The sequence below is a fragment of the Chroicocephalus ridibundus genome, chromosome 2, assembly GCF_963924245.1.
Source record: "Chroicocephalus ridibundus chromosome 2, bChrRid1.1, whole genome shotgun sequence".
NCBI lineage: Eukaryota > Metazoa > Chordata > Aves > Charadriiformes > Laridae > Chroicocephalus > Chroicocephalus ridibundus.
In genome coordinates, this window is record NC_086285.1 from 145,288,576 (window position 1) to 145,301,204 (window position 12,629).

The 12,629-nt window shown below is 40.4% G+C and overlaps 1 protein-coding gene across 1 annotated transcript in view; it reads right to left on the reverse strand.

Moving 5' to 3' along the window:
• Window positions 1–12,629, reverse strand: part of STK3 (serine/threonine kinase 3) — a 147,205-nt gene that overhangs the window by 121,772 nt on the left and 12,804 nt on the right. The window contains exon 4 of the mRNA XM_063327259.1: window positions 12,346–12,460. Coding sequence (XP_063183329.1) covers window positions 12,346–12,460 — 115 coding nt within the window. The remainder of the gene's footprint in view (window positions 1–12,345; window positions 12,461–12,629) is intronic.

The window sequence follows — 12,629 nt, forward strand, 5'->3', positions numbered from 1 at the left end:
AGAGGCCAAAGTTAGCTGTCCTGAAGTCCAGGGTTGTAATTCTACTTTTTGCCCTGCTTCTTCCACGCAGGATCCTGAACTCCACCATTTCATGGTCACCGCATGGCTACCCCAACCTTTACATGCCCAACTAGTCCTTCTTTGGTTGTCAGCATGAGGTCCAGCAGTGCACCTCACCTTCTTGGTTTCTCCACCACCTGTGTCAAAAAGTTATCATCAATGCTGTGCAGGAACCTCCTGGACCGTGCGTGCCTGTCCGTCTTTGCCTTTCCAGCAGACATCAGGGTGGTTGAAGTCCCCCATGAGAACCAGGGCCTGTGAGCGTGAGGCTATTTCCAGCTGTCTGCAGACTTCTTTCTAATCCAGTGGTCTGTAGTAAACACCCAAGACAGTGTCTCCCATATTAGCCTGCCCCTTAATTCTTATACATAAGCTCTCAACATGTTCTTCATCCACCCCTAGGCAGAGCTCAATACATTCCAGTTGCGCTCTCACGTAGAGAACAACTCCACCACCTTGTCCTACTGGTCTGTCTTTCCTAAAAACTACATAGCCATATGTTACAGTCAGTATTGCTATCCTGGTCTGGATGTATGGTTCTTATACCATACTATTCCTGATCAAGCCATATGGGTATTAGATTTCCTGTTAAAGCAGTTAATGTATTTTATTCTGAGCTTTTAAACATACAGCACCCTTCTTCCATTAGCATAGCATGCTCTATACCTTGCACCTTAGCGTAATTTCACAGTCATTATCTTTCTACTTCATTTCTGATTTCTAATTGTGTCAAGATCCTCATTTAAAATCCTGTGGAACATTTATCTGCTTGATATCTTTGGCTAGTTATAATTCTGTATGCTGTGTCCCTTTGATGGGTGGGTGCTACCCCCTAAATATGAATCAGCCATGAAGCAGTTTCAAATCCTTCATCATCAAAACCACATGCAAGTTATATATTAAAATGAATATGAATGATAAAGGTGAACAACTTTACAGCCTACACAAAAACATTAACCATTAAGCCAATCTTTAAAATGGAAATTTGGAGCAAAGCAGATCGCAGAAAATTCAGGTGTTCCATATCTCTTAGGAGACCAGCTAATCCACATATTTACATCTATGGATGCCACGCACAAGGGAGGCTTCAGGGTGCATTTATACAGTCTATCACACACTACCCAATCCATGCAGCTGTTGGGACAACTCATCTACAGGTTCTCTGCTCACAGTCAATCATTCTCCTTCCTGAGGGCCCCTCTGAAGGGGTCTGGGTCAGCTGAATTGCTTTAACTGCCTAAGTCCATTCCCAGCTGCTCTTTTTACACTAAGTAATACATGCACATTAAGCCTGATGCTTCCAGGAAGTATCAGATCACTGCATCTAAACAGTCTGATTAGGTCAAACACACTGGCTAAGTGCACTCTCATGGCAAATAAAGGCGCCATGGTATAATCGTTCTTCCACCAGAAGCTACGAAGCTTGAACATCACTGATCTTATCATAATCACATACCTCTCCTATTCTTCATTTATGTGAAGACAAGGCTGGGCTAACAAAGAGGCTGAGATGCAGCAGAGGTGAGCAAATGAGCAGGGGAGATGGCAGTTACTATGATACACTTCAAACATTACAAGTGGAAAGGGTAACATGAATTAAGGCAGAAAGCCTCAGAGAGAAAAAGTTGTTACAGTTGCAGCTCTAGCCTGAAGTCAACATTAGATTCTGGTTCCCATTGTCTGCTACAAAATTCAGTGAGACTACACTGTCCTTAAGTCACTTCCCTTGAGCTTCACTTTCAGAGCAATTACTTTTCAGACTTCTTGTTTTAAGCAGACCTGCATGCTCTGTGTGCTCCTCAAAACAAAAATCACAGCCTGTATTTTGAGTGAGATACCAAGTCATGACATCTAAATTACTTATGATGACACGGTTTGGCCTAAAACTTTCAGTAATTGTGCCATTCTTCTTACTGAGCCCAAGTCATGCTACATGTAAAATCATATGGAAAATATGCTGCAATAAACATAACAATGGCCATTCACTGCACAGGTGATGATCAGTGTTGGAATTTTTTCAGATGTGTGTTTTTGACTATGTAATCCCAGTAACGTAACTTTTTGTGATGTTTCTTGAATACAATATGCAACAGACCCCACCTTCTCCTTAAATTAGCGTTTTTATACTGGATAATTCAAGATAGTGCTAAGAAATCAGAGTCTTCTACCTGTAGTTCAAAAAAATTAATATAGCCTAGCAGCAACAAAAAGTTATCTAAAACATATCATATGGAAAACTATTTCAGGATATCTCGGGTATCTCCCACAGTCACATGCTCAACATCAGCTAGCACTAATAAGTACACACAGGGAGATGAAGAACTGATTAGAATATGAAAGTCAGACTCCTTAGTCCTTATTCTTCACTACCAAGTGGCAGCTTGCTGTGACACCAATGAAGTATTTGCCAGACAAGGCCAAGGCTTCAATCAGAAGCAGATGCACCTGCAGATCACCACCTTCCAACAGGCCTGCTAACAGCAGCAAAGCATTAGCATTTCTATGAACACAGGATCCTCAGAGGAATGAAGGCTACTGGAGAGAAACAGGATCTACCTGACAAAGGCAGTCAAGAGTATCTTTGTTTGCTAACCTACAAGAGAGCTTTAAACTAGGTTCACCGGGGAACATAAACCAAAGCCTTCAGCTAAGTGGAGGAACACAGAATGGAGAAGCACATATAGGACAGAGCTTCCAGTGGAAGTTTTCTAACTCCCTTTCAGAGAAAGTAGGGCAAAACAGTACATCTGAAACCCTGCACACAGACGTATACAGCCTATGACCCAAAGAGGAAGAACTGCAAGCCTGTGCACAACTGCAGAGCTATGACGTCACTGGAATTAAAGACACAACAGACAGTTCACACAACTAGCATGCTGTCAGAGATGGATGCGGGCTCCTCACAAGCAACAAGCAGGAAGGATGGGCAGGGTTGAACTCTTCACAAACATGCAGCTCTGCTATGGAACACAAACTTGTTGAGAGTTTATAGGTCAAAAATCAGATGGGTAGCCCAAAAGATGCATGCCATCATGGCATCTACTATAAACCATACAATCAAAAAGATGAGGTAGATTAAGTCATCCTCAGCACTGGAAGAAGCCTCTGATCACAGGCCATTGATGGGGGGAGGCGAGGAAGGGGAGGGGAGGATGCAACCAGCTCAATACCTGTTGGGAGGGCAACACGTCAGGATACAAAAAAAATACAGGTGTAAGCAGTAATAATTTTTACTGCAGGTGCTGTACAGGCCCACTACAGAAGACATTCCACTAGACCAGCTACTCATGAGTAGAACTCGTCAGTGATGGCAGAGGCAGCCTTGGGAGTGACTATGAGATGCTGGAGGTTAAGTTATGAGAGAAGTGACAAAAGCAAGTAGCAGAACCAGATTTCCAGACAGCAAACCTCAGCTGGTTAAAGGAAGTAGTAGGTGGGATCCCAGGGCATGCTGCCCTAAAGGGCAATGGAACCTTGAAGAGCTGGTTGAGCATCAAGGGCAACCTCCTTCAAGTATGAAAACAGTTGCTCCTGACATGCAAGATAACAAACAAGTACAGCAGAAGGCCATCTTGAATGAACTAGGAACTCCTGGCTGAGATAAAGTTCAAAAACTGAAGCATGAAAGAGACAGAAACAGAAATAGACTACTAAAGACAAATAAAGAAGCATTGCCTGAATACTAAGGAGCAGAATTAGGAAGGCCAAGACTAGGGTGGGTTTGAAATTGGACAGCAATACAGAGAATAGCAAGAAGAGATCATATTGGTCTATACGTAGAAGAAAAGAAAGAAAAGAAAAAAAATAAACACACACAAGAAAAATGTTGGCCTGATGCTAAATTGGGTGGTCAGTCTCTTCACAAATGATGCAGAAGTCTCCTAAACATCTTCTTTGTATCAGTCTTTAGTAGGGGCTTCTCTGTCTCTCAGTTGTCTCTGCCTAGTAGCAAAAGTGGAATAAGTTAGGAATGACTCATATTAAGTTGGATAAATACAAGTCCATGGGAGCAGAGGAGATGCATCCAAAGACGCCAAGGAGGTGGCTTGTGCCAGTTCAAGGCTGGTTCTTATCAGCTTTAAAAAGTTACAATCAGGGGATGTCCCTTATGATACCATGTTCAAAAAGGGCAAGAAGAATGATTCAAGGAATTACAAACTGGCCAGCTTATTCTCAATCCCTAGGATATTATGAGGCAAATCCTCACAGAAGCTAATTTCTAGACACACAAAGGATAAAAAGGTGGTTGGAAACAGCCAGCACAAGTTTACTAGTATGAAATCATGCCAAATTTGGCCACTTTCTTATGGCGACGAAGAGAGCGCTGAGAACGTCACTTAGTTTGACTTTACAAAGGCTGTTGACAATCTACAATGGAATTTTTTAGCTAATCTGGGGAATCATGGAGAAAATATGGAAGAACAACTGGCTGGACTGCTGGGCTCAATGGTGGTTCAAAACATTACCAATAGCCAGCTGTAAACAATATTCCTCAGAGGTTAACACCAGGGTGAATACTCCAACACGTTCATCAACAACCTAGACAGGGAGCTGGAACACACACCCATCACATTTGTGGATAACATGAAACAGGTGGAAGCTGTCAGTACACTAAAAGGTAGGGCTGCCACTCAGAGGGACCTCAACAAGCTGGAGGAATTAGGTTGACAACAAAATTGAAGTTCAACAAAAGCAAAAGTCCCACACCTAGGACAGAAGAACCCCATGCCATGAACAGCTAAGGATCAGTGGGGCAGGTAGCATTGCTGCAGGAAAGGTTCTGGAGTGGCTCCAGCAGACAAGCTGAACGTGAGTCAGCAATATACCCTCAAAACAGGGAAGGCTCACCATAATTTGGTCTTCATTAGGAAAGTACAGTCAGCAAGTCAGGTTAAGTAAATATTCCTCTTTATTTAGCACTTGTAAAGCCAAATCTGGAAGACTGTGCCCAGTTCCCGCCTACCATAAAAGAAATGCTGACAAACTGGAGAGTCCAGCAGTGGCAGCTAGAGCACATAATGTACCAAGTTGACACAGCAAGGTTTGTCTTGTCTGAAGAAGAGTGGATATTTCAATGCAATTTTCAACAATTTAAATGGGGCACTAAAAAAAAAAAAAATCCTCATAGAGGCAGACACTTCTCAGAGTGGCAGAGAAAAAGGAGAATGGGCAAGTCACAAGGTGTCACAGAGGAAGTTCAGTTAGAAACAAGAAGAAAGAAGTTCACAGGGCTGCAGAGAGAGACTGTTGAAATCCTCCCCCCTTTAGATTTTCAAAACTCAGCTGAACACGGTCCTGATCAACCTAATTCAACTTCAAAGTTCACCTTCCTTGGAACAGGAGATTCCATTAGATGCCTTTCAGAGGTCCCTTATAAAATAAAATTATCACTTATTTCAAATCAGTGGCACACTGTTCACCTCCTTCCTCGACACCTCTAAAATAAACATCCAATTTCAACAGAGTAACATTTCTTTTACCTGCCTTTTCCTACATTTCTTCCACTTCCTCACCACAAGAATATACAACAATAAATCCATCCCAACTTTAAACACAGATTCTTTTACTATAGAAAAAAATGTATATGGAAGAAGGATGTGTTTTTCTGACCTTTACAAAACTTGGCTTAATTCCTTAGATTGAGACAAATTTTATTGCCTGGATTAGAATTTTATATGCAGAGAGATTGACTCAAACTGGAAAGACATTAACAATTCAGATGGTATTTCTAGCTCTCCAAGGCAAACAATGATGGGGTTCTTTGAGGGGAAAGAGCATTGTGGGGAGGCAGTAAGGTTAAACTTCCACCCTTTAGTGTAACAGGAATAAGACTTTGTAGCGTTTTGCTATGCGAGGTGTATGTGGGGTACCACTAGAGGACTGACCTGATTAAACATTCATTTAAACACCTACTTCTAATTGGAACACATCAGTATAAGTTTCTTTATATTCTGTGTTTACATGGTCATTTTATTGTTTCAGCAACTTAAAACTGACATTACCAAAAATTATATGGAAGAGGGGAAAAAAAGCTGTTGCTTACATCATGCAAGTCTAACAATCTTCTCTTCGAAAAATCTTGAGCAGCTCAAATTGAAAAATGAGTAACTGACTTCAAACCATGAATGCAACTTCTGCCATTCTCTGAAAATCTCCCCAAATTTGCCTTCTGATACTTGGGGGAAGGTGATGAGGAAACGGAGATCTGTTGAATATCCAACTAGACAAACTGTACAGATCAGAAAAACACATGAAAACTCTATCCCCCTTGAACATATTATAGCCTCTCTCAGATTTTAGCAGTGACCTGACAACAGAAAGAGATCAGTAGCAAACATGAACACTGTGAAACCCAGCAAATACAGCCATTAGAACTGAAGTAGTACTTTATAAGCTTTCTTCCAAGCAGCACATTTTAAAAACAGAAGGTCAGTGAATTATATGACGCTAAGCATTTTAAGATTACATGGCTACCAACAGTTTTAAGACTGCCCACAAAATGGTCTCCAACATCTTATGCACCTGCCTTGGGTAATCTACGTGGGAAACTACAGAAATCATCCAGGAAGCTAGTTCTCCTTAGAACTGACCTGTAGATGTTCATAGCAGTATCTGACTAATTAATAACAGTATTTATTTCAATGGAAATATGAAGATCAGACAAAGTTTGGGGAAAGATTATTCTGTCTTCAGAGAAACTCTTTTAATATTTTGCAAATAAACACCAGACTTCAGATTATATGCTATTTTAATAACATATACAGCAATTCCTCACTGGGTGAGTAATATGCTAACATTGAGTCCTGTAGAAAAGGGGGAAGAGAGAACAATCTGTGTTTCACACTGCACATGTACCAGAGGATGCTGCATTGCCAGTCTTAGTTCTGAAGCTTCCTAACTTCTGAGTGCTTTTTTGGCAGCCTTATTTGCATTTAATATATACATAGTTATTTTGGAAACAGATTAATAACAGTGTATCTCTAACTTGCTCTTCTTTCATAAGAATTAACCAACGTATAACATGCATATTATTTCTGGCACACAAATAATAAATACTTTTTTCCTGAAATGAAACCTAATTTTCTCCTATGAGCTAGTTTCCAAGACGATGGATAAGTTTTATTGCAAGGTTGCAAGAAAGGTCTATCATTTTGAGATCCAGACACCACAATCCATTTTTGAGGAACCTATGTGCTACTTTAAAGAACTACGGAAAAATAATTCCTAAAAATTGAGATAATGCCCCCCAACATTTATGTAACAGTCAACCATTCGTTGCCCTAATAAGGCTTTTTTTTTTTTTTTTTTTTTTTTTTTTTTTTTTTTTTTTTTTTTTTTTTTTTTTTTTTGAAGACAAGCACTGAATAATCTCTGTGCTCCATTGCAGAAGCTAGTATAGACTACCTTGGTATGTAAGGCTAGACATGGAATAAGGCAACCAGAAATTTGGGATCAACTTCTTTCCTCTTCCTCAATCTGGCTGCATAGAAAAGTACTTGAAGAGTCTTGGCCTAAAGATCAGTTTCTGATCTGTAACATGACTGTCCAGCCCATGGATTCAATTCACCTCCCAGAAGACGGTCCATTCACCAACAGAACACGGTCAGCAGCATATCCAGGAAGGACTTGTCCACTGCCATAACTTCAGGCCACTGATATCAGTTAAACAAGTTAGCCAGCACAGAAGGAATTTCAGTCTTCATGTATGGACTGGCTGGCTACTAATTAATCCATGTGGGCTCAACTGAGGAAGTTATACTGTGATAGATGCTAATATATACTGTGATAGAGGCCTTAAGATAACCAATTTACAGATGCAAATCACATGTACTTTAGTGCAAAGGCCTACAAATTAAAACTATTTTAACTGCAAAATTACTGAGAAACATGACTGCTTAAAACTGCAAAATAACATTCTTATGAGCAAAGTGCCTTTAGCCCAGAGAGGCTACAGCCAACTGAATTTGATCGCCAAAAGAGACAGGATTAGAATGACTCAGTTAACCGTGATCAGTGGATGAGCAAGTGCACCCTAAATTATCAGTAGAGGCAGGGTTGCTGGTGTGTCAATACTCCCCAATATATTAACAGCAGCCAGCAGGACTTAAAGTATTGCTTCACACTGTAATTACCTCACTCTATTGCAAGCTGCCACTGAAAAAGTCAGTCCCATTCCTTCATTTCCTTCCCTTTCCCCACTGCTCATTCTAACCTCTCTGTTGCATCAGATCAAGCCACTGCACTGCCACAGTAAGTCCTGATTTAGCTCACGAAGGGGTAGGGAGGACAGACTACAGAAGAAGTACCCCTATGAGGTCATCAAGCTTAGCCAAGATCACCCTGCAGCCACACAATCACAGCATCTGAGGCACAGAAAAGGTAGGAACACATCAGCCAGGTTGGATAATAACAACAGAACTGCCTTTTCTGGCAGCAACCTGCAGTTGGACTGTATAAGACACATGTACTTCCCAAATCAGTCTCTGAGAAAAGCAGACAAAACTAGATATACAGCTTTGCTGCCTTGAACTGACGAACACCACATCTCAGATGAGCTAACAGGCATCATAACCTCGCTCTAGTGCTGCTGATCTGCCTGGAACACTAGAAGACTCCAGGGCAGAATTCCAGGGGTCGATTTAACTTCAAAGTAGTATCCTGGGGCTCTTGGACAAGAAACCGCTCCTGTCAAGCTGTAAGCCTCTCTATATGAACAGGTTCCCAACAGTCACTAGAAGTTTCCTTAACCTTGAATTCTGCTTCCCTCATTTTCAGTCCATTAGAGCAAAGCCCAGTGTTGTTTTACTGCCTAGACAAATAACAGAACTTTTGAAAAAGTAGGGGAAACACAGACACAGAAAAAGAAGATCAGTAAATTCTTAGTTTTAGAGATTAACAACAAGGGCAAACGTACAGCAATGTTTCCTCCCCAAATATGAGGTGACATCCACCTTTTCCTATGACTTATTTTGATTTGATCATAGAAGCATTTAGGTTGGAAAAGACCTTTAATATCATCGAGTCCAAGTGGTGATCCTGATGACCATTCCATTAAAGCAAGGGTTCTTACTTCAACTCTCTCTTCCTCAGTTCATTTTCCATATGTATATGGAGAAGCAGGAAATAAACTTTTCCTTGGCCCAGCCACAGTCTTCATTTTACAACTTAGGGAAACTACAGTGTGTCCGGGCCTCTTCAATAAACATTCTGACAAAATAAGAATCAATAGCCTCCTCACTTCCAAGTGAAGACATTTCTTTTTTTTCCCCCTTGTGGAAAGAACAGTGAAACCACTTCTTGTTTCCATTTTAAAAATAAATACATAAATAAATAAATTCGTTAATTAATTCAGGTCACCAACAGAATGCTGAAGTACTTTAAGCAGCCTCATTCCAGTAACACAGTCACAAGCTTTCCATCACACAGTAGTCTGGGTGATCAGGTCACTGTTCCACAAAGAGTAAGAGAATTCAAACAAGTCCAGAGCCTCTGCCTAAATATTTCAAAACTTGGAACATGTAGGCACAGCAAGTGAGAAAGGGAGAGGTTTGCTTTGCTCTTTTTGTTACATACACCAGAACACCCCCATCCTAACCCAGAATAAAAGCTCTATCGAGCCTGGTAGCCTGTCTGAAGGTGAGCACATGTCAACTAAAAGGGATAGTTGTCTGCTTCACCTTCCTGGAGATCTGAAGCACAAAGACTTCCTGCACCAGACATTAAATATTTGCATTCAGCCACAGTGATTTTTTCCTGGTCTTTTTCAAATGCTTTTTGAAAACAAACTCTTGGCATCTATAAGATCTTCTATAACTATAGAGTGGACCTTTATCATCACATGTAGAAAAAAAAAACATTTCGCTTTGGATCTACTAATATAAGTGATCTCGTTTTGTAATAAACACTAAGATATAGTCATATCTTAATCACTTTCTTCATGCTGCTCATGGTTTTCAAAACCTTTACCATGTCTCTCCCTCCATGTACCTTTTCTCAACACAGCAGTATCCTAATCCATTTCGTATCTCCTTCTAGAGAAGTGTTCTTTACTTCTGATCACCCCTGTCACCTTCCTTTAACTTCCATAGTTCTGTTATGTCCTTGGTACTACTGTCATCTTTGGTAACTACTTTACTTGTTCAATTATTTCTAAACATTAAGTTGAAGTGCTCACGAATCTGTATATTAAAGACAATGCCTTCCCCATGAAGCCAAATGTATCTTTTCACATTTACTTCAGTTTATTTTTTCAGTCAGACACTCAGTACCACAAAGCCTTTCAAGTCTTTCCCTGTTTTTACTACTAAGAATACAACCTCTGTCATAAGTATTTCATAGAATGCGTTGGGTTGGAAGGGACCTTTAAAGGTCACCTAGTCCAACCCCCCTGCAGTAAGCAGGGACATCTTCAACTAGATCAGGTTGCTCAGAGCCTCATCAAGCCTGGCCTTGAATGTCTCCAGGGACGGGGCCTCCACTACCTCTCTGGGCAACCTGTTCCAGTGTCTCACCACCCTTCTTGTAAAGAACTTCACCCTAATGTCTAATCTAAACCTACCTTGCTCTAGTTTAAAACCATTGCCCCTCGTCCTATCACTATTTCTTCCCTCTTTCCCAAAGGGGATAGAATAGACACACACAGTATTCCCAAAGTGACCATTTACTCACACCATCTTTTTTATGTTTAAGCCAACTACCCATCTATGACAGAACTCCCCGTTTACTCCACTACGGGTACATTTCTTGAAGAGCCTCTGATGTGGAAGTCTGTCCATAAGCCTTTCAGTATGAAGCAGATCTGGACCAACTTTATACCAACCAGCATTATTTGTGTGCCCAACAACTCCTTTATAGAACTCTACTAGCCACATGCTGCATGACTTGCCTTCAAAAAAGTTGTGTTAACTTTACCCTCAATACATATATCCTTGTATTTCTTGATTATTCTATTTCTTAGAACGTATGCTATTTAATCATATGAACTTTAACCACAGTTTGTCTGATCATTGGAGCAAATGCATACCGAGACTCAAACTTCTCTTTCCCTCAAATCTCTAATATCTCTGCTATGTCAATATCCTGAAATAGATATAAGAGAAACTAGATTGTCTGATTTATTTAATACACATGCACACTTTTTTTAATAAAAAATTCTAGCATTTTCTATCTACGTACGCATAAGTTTGCTCCTTATTTTAATAAATCCTGGTTTAAATGGGACTTTTTTTTTTTAAATTCTGGACTAGTGTGCAGATAGTGGAGCTACTGACCCTTGGATAACACAACTGTAAGGACACCAGTTTTAAAGGTTGCGGGAACTCCAGCAACCTCCCGTTGGTTTTGGCTTTTCCCCAGTCCAGTCATCAGTTCAACACTACAGCAGCCCCGATACAAGCCACCTTCTCTAAAGGGGCTCTCTCTAGTCTGGACATCAACACCACTTCCTAATAAATGTAATTCCGTTTTCCATTTTGTCTTATTTTCTAAGCCTAAACACTGTTTTTCTCTCCTCCTCTTTCCCTCTGCTCCCAGGTATGCTACAAGGACCATTTCAGGGTGCACTTCCAAAATGTGAAGAGCTAGCAAGTAGAGGGTCATCTCACAGTACTTGTTGGTAAAATGAATACCTTATGTTACAGCCCACTACTGAAGACAACAGACTCAAAGGAACTAAAGATTATTTGACATCTACAACAAAACATTTTTCAGAGTATCTGTTTCTTAAGTAGAACTAACAAAGTCTGTTTCCTACAGGTTTGCATCCTCTTCTATATTACTGCTGTTATAAGCCCATTAGGACTCTTCCATACAACCCTCCCTTTGGTTCCCTCTCACATTCCTTAATTGGCATCTGTCCCCTTCTCATTCCTTGAGTAGTGCCAATTACTTCTCATGCTCCCTAATTACTGAGTGGGAGCAAGACAATTCTATGCCTGTTTCCAAACAATTCACATACTAAGCGGCCTGCTGACAAGACTGTGAGGTGGAAGGCATAGGGGGAAGAAGCTGCACACAGTTTTGCCTTGTACAAAGCAGTAATTTTCAAGAAACTTACAGGTCGTCCATATCTCAAAATGCATTTGCTTCTGCTGATGACTCCACAGAGGAATGGATAAACAGATAGTCAGAGCAACTGCACGAGCTTGTTTCCTGAGAAACTAAGGCACAGATATGCCCCTTGGCATCAGTCAAGATCTTTTCTCATAACTCTGATTTTCATTACAGCCTCTAGTCTTAATTTACATTTTAGTTTTAGTAAGTGTTACACGTTTTGAAAAAACTCACCGTTTTATTACGGAGTCTAATTATGTCCGAAACAGAGCCAGCTCCACAATATTCCATAACAATCCATAGATCTGTGTTCTTAAAATAGCTGCCATAATACTTGACAACATAGGGACTAGATGGGGAAAAAAAAAAGTTAGATAAATAGATGAATTCTTAGCAGGGAAAAAAAAAAAAATCATCATTACAAGTGTTGATAAAAATACAGTTTGACACACACTAACACAGCTAAAGAGCAAGTGTAATCAAATGCATTTTAAAATTGTATTTAGCTTAACCAATGC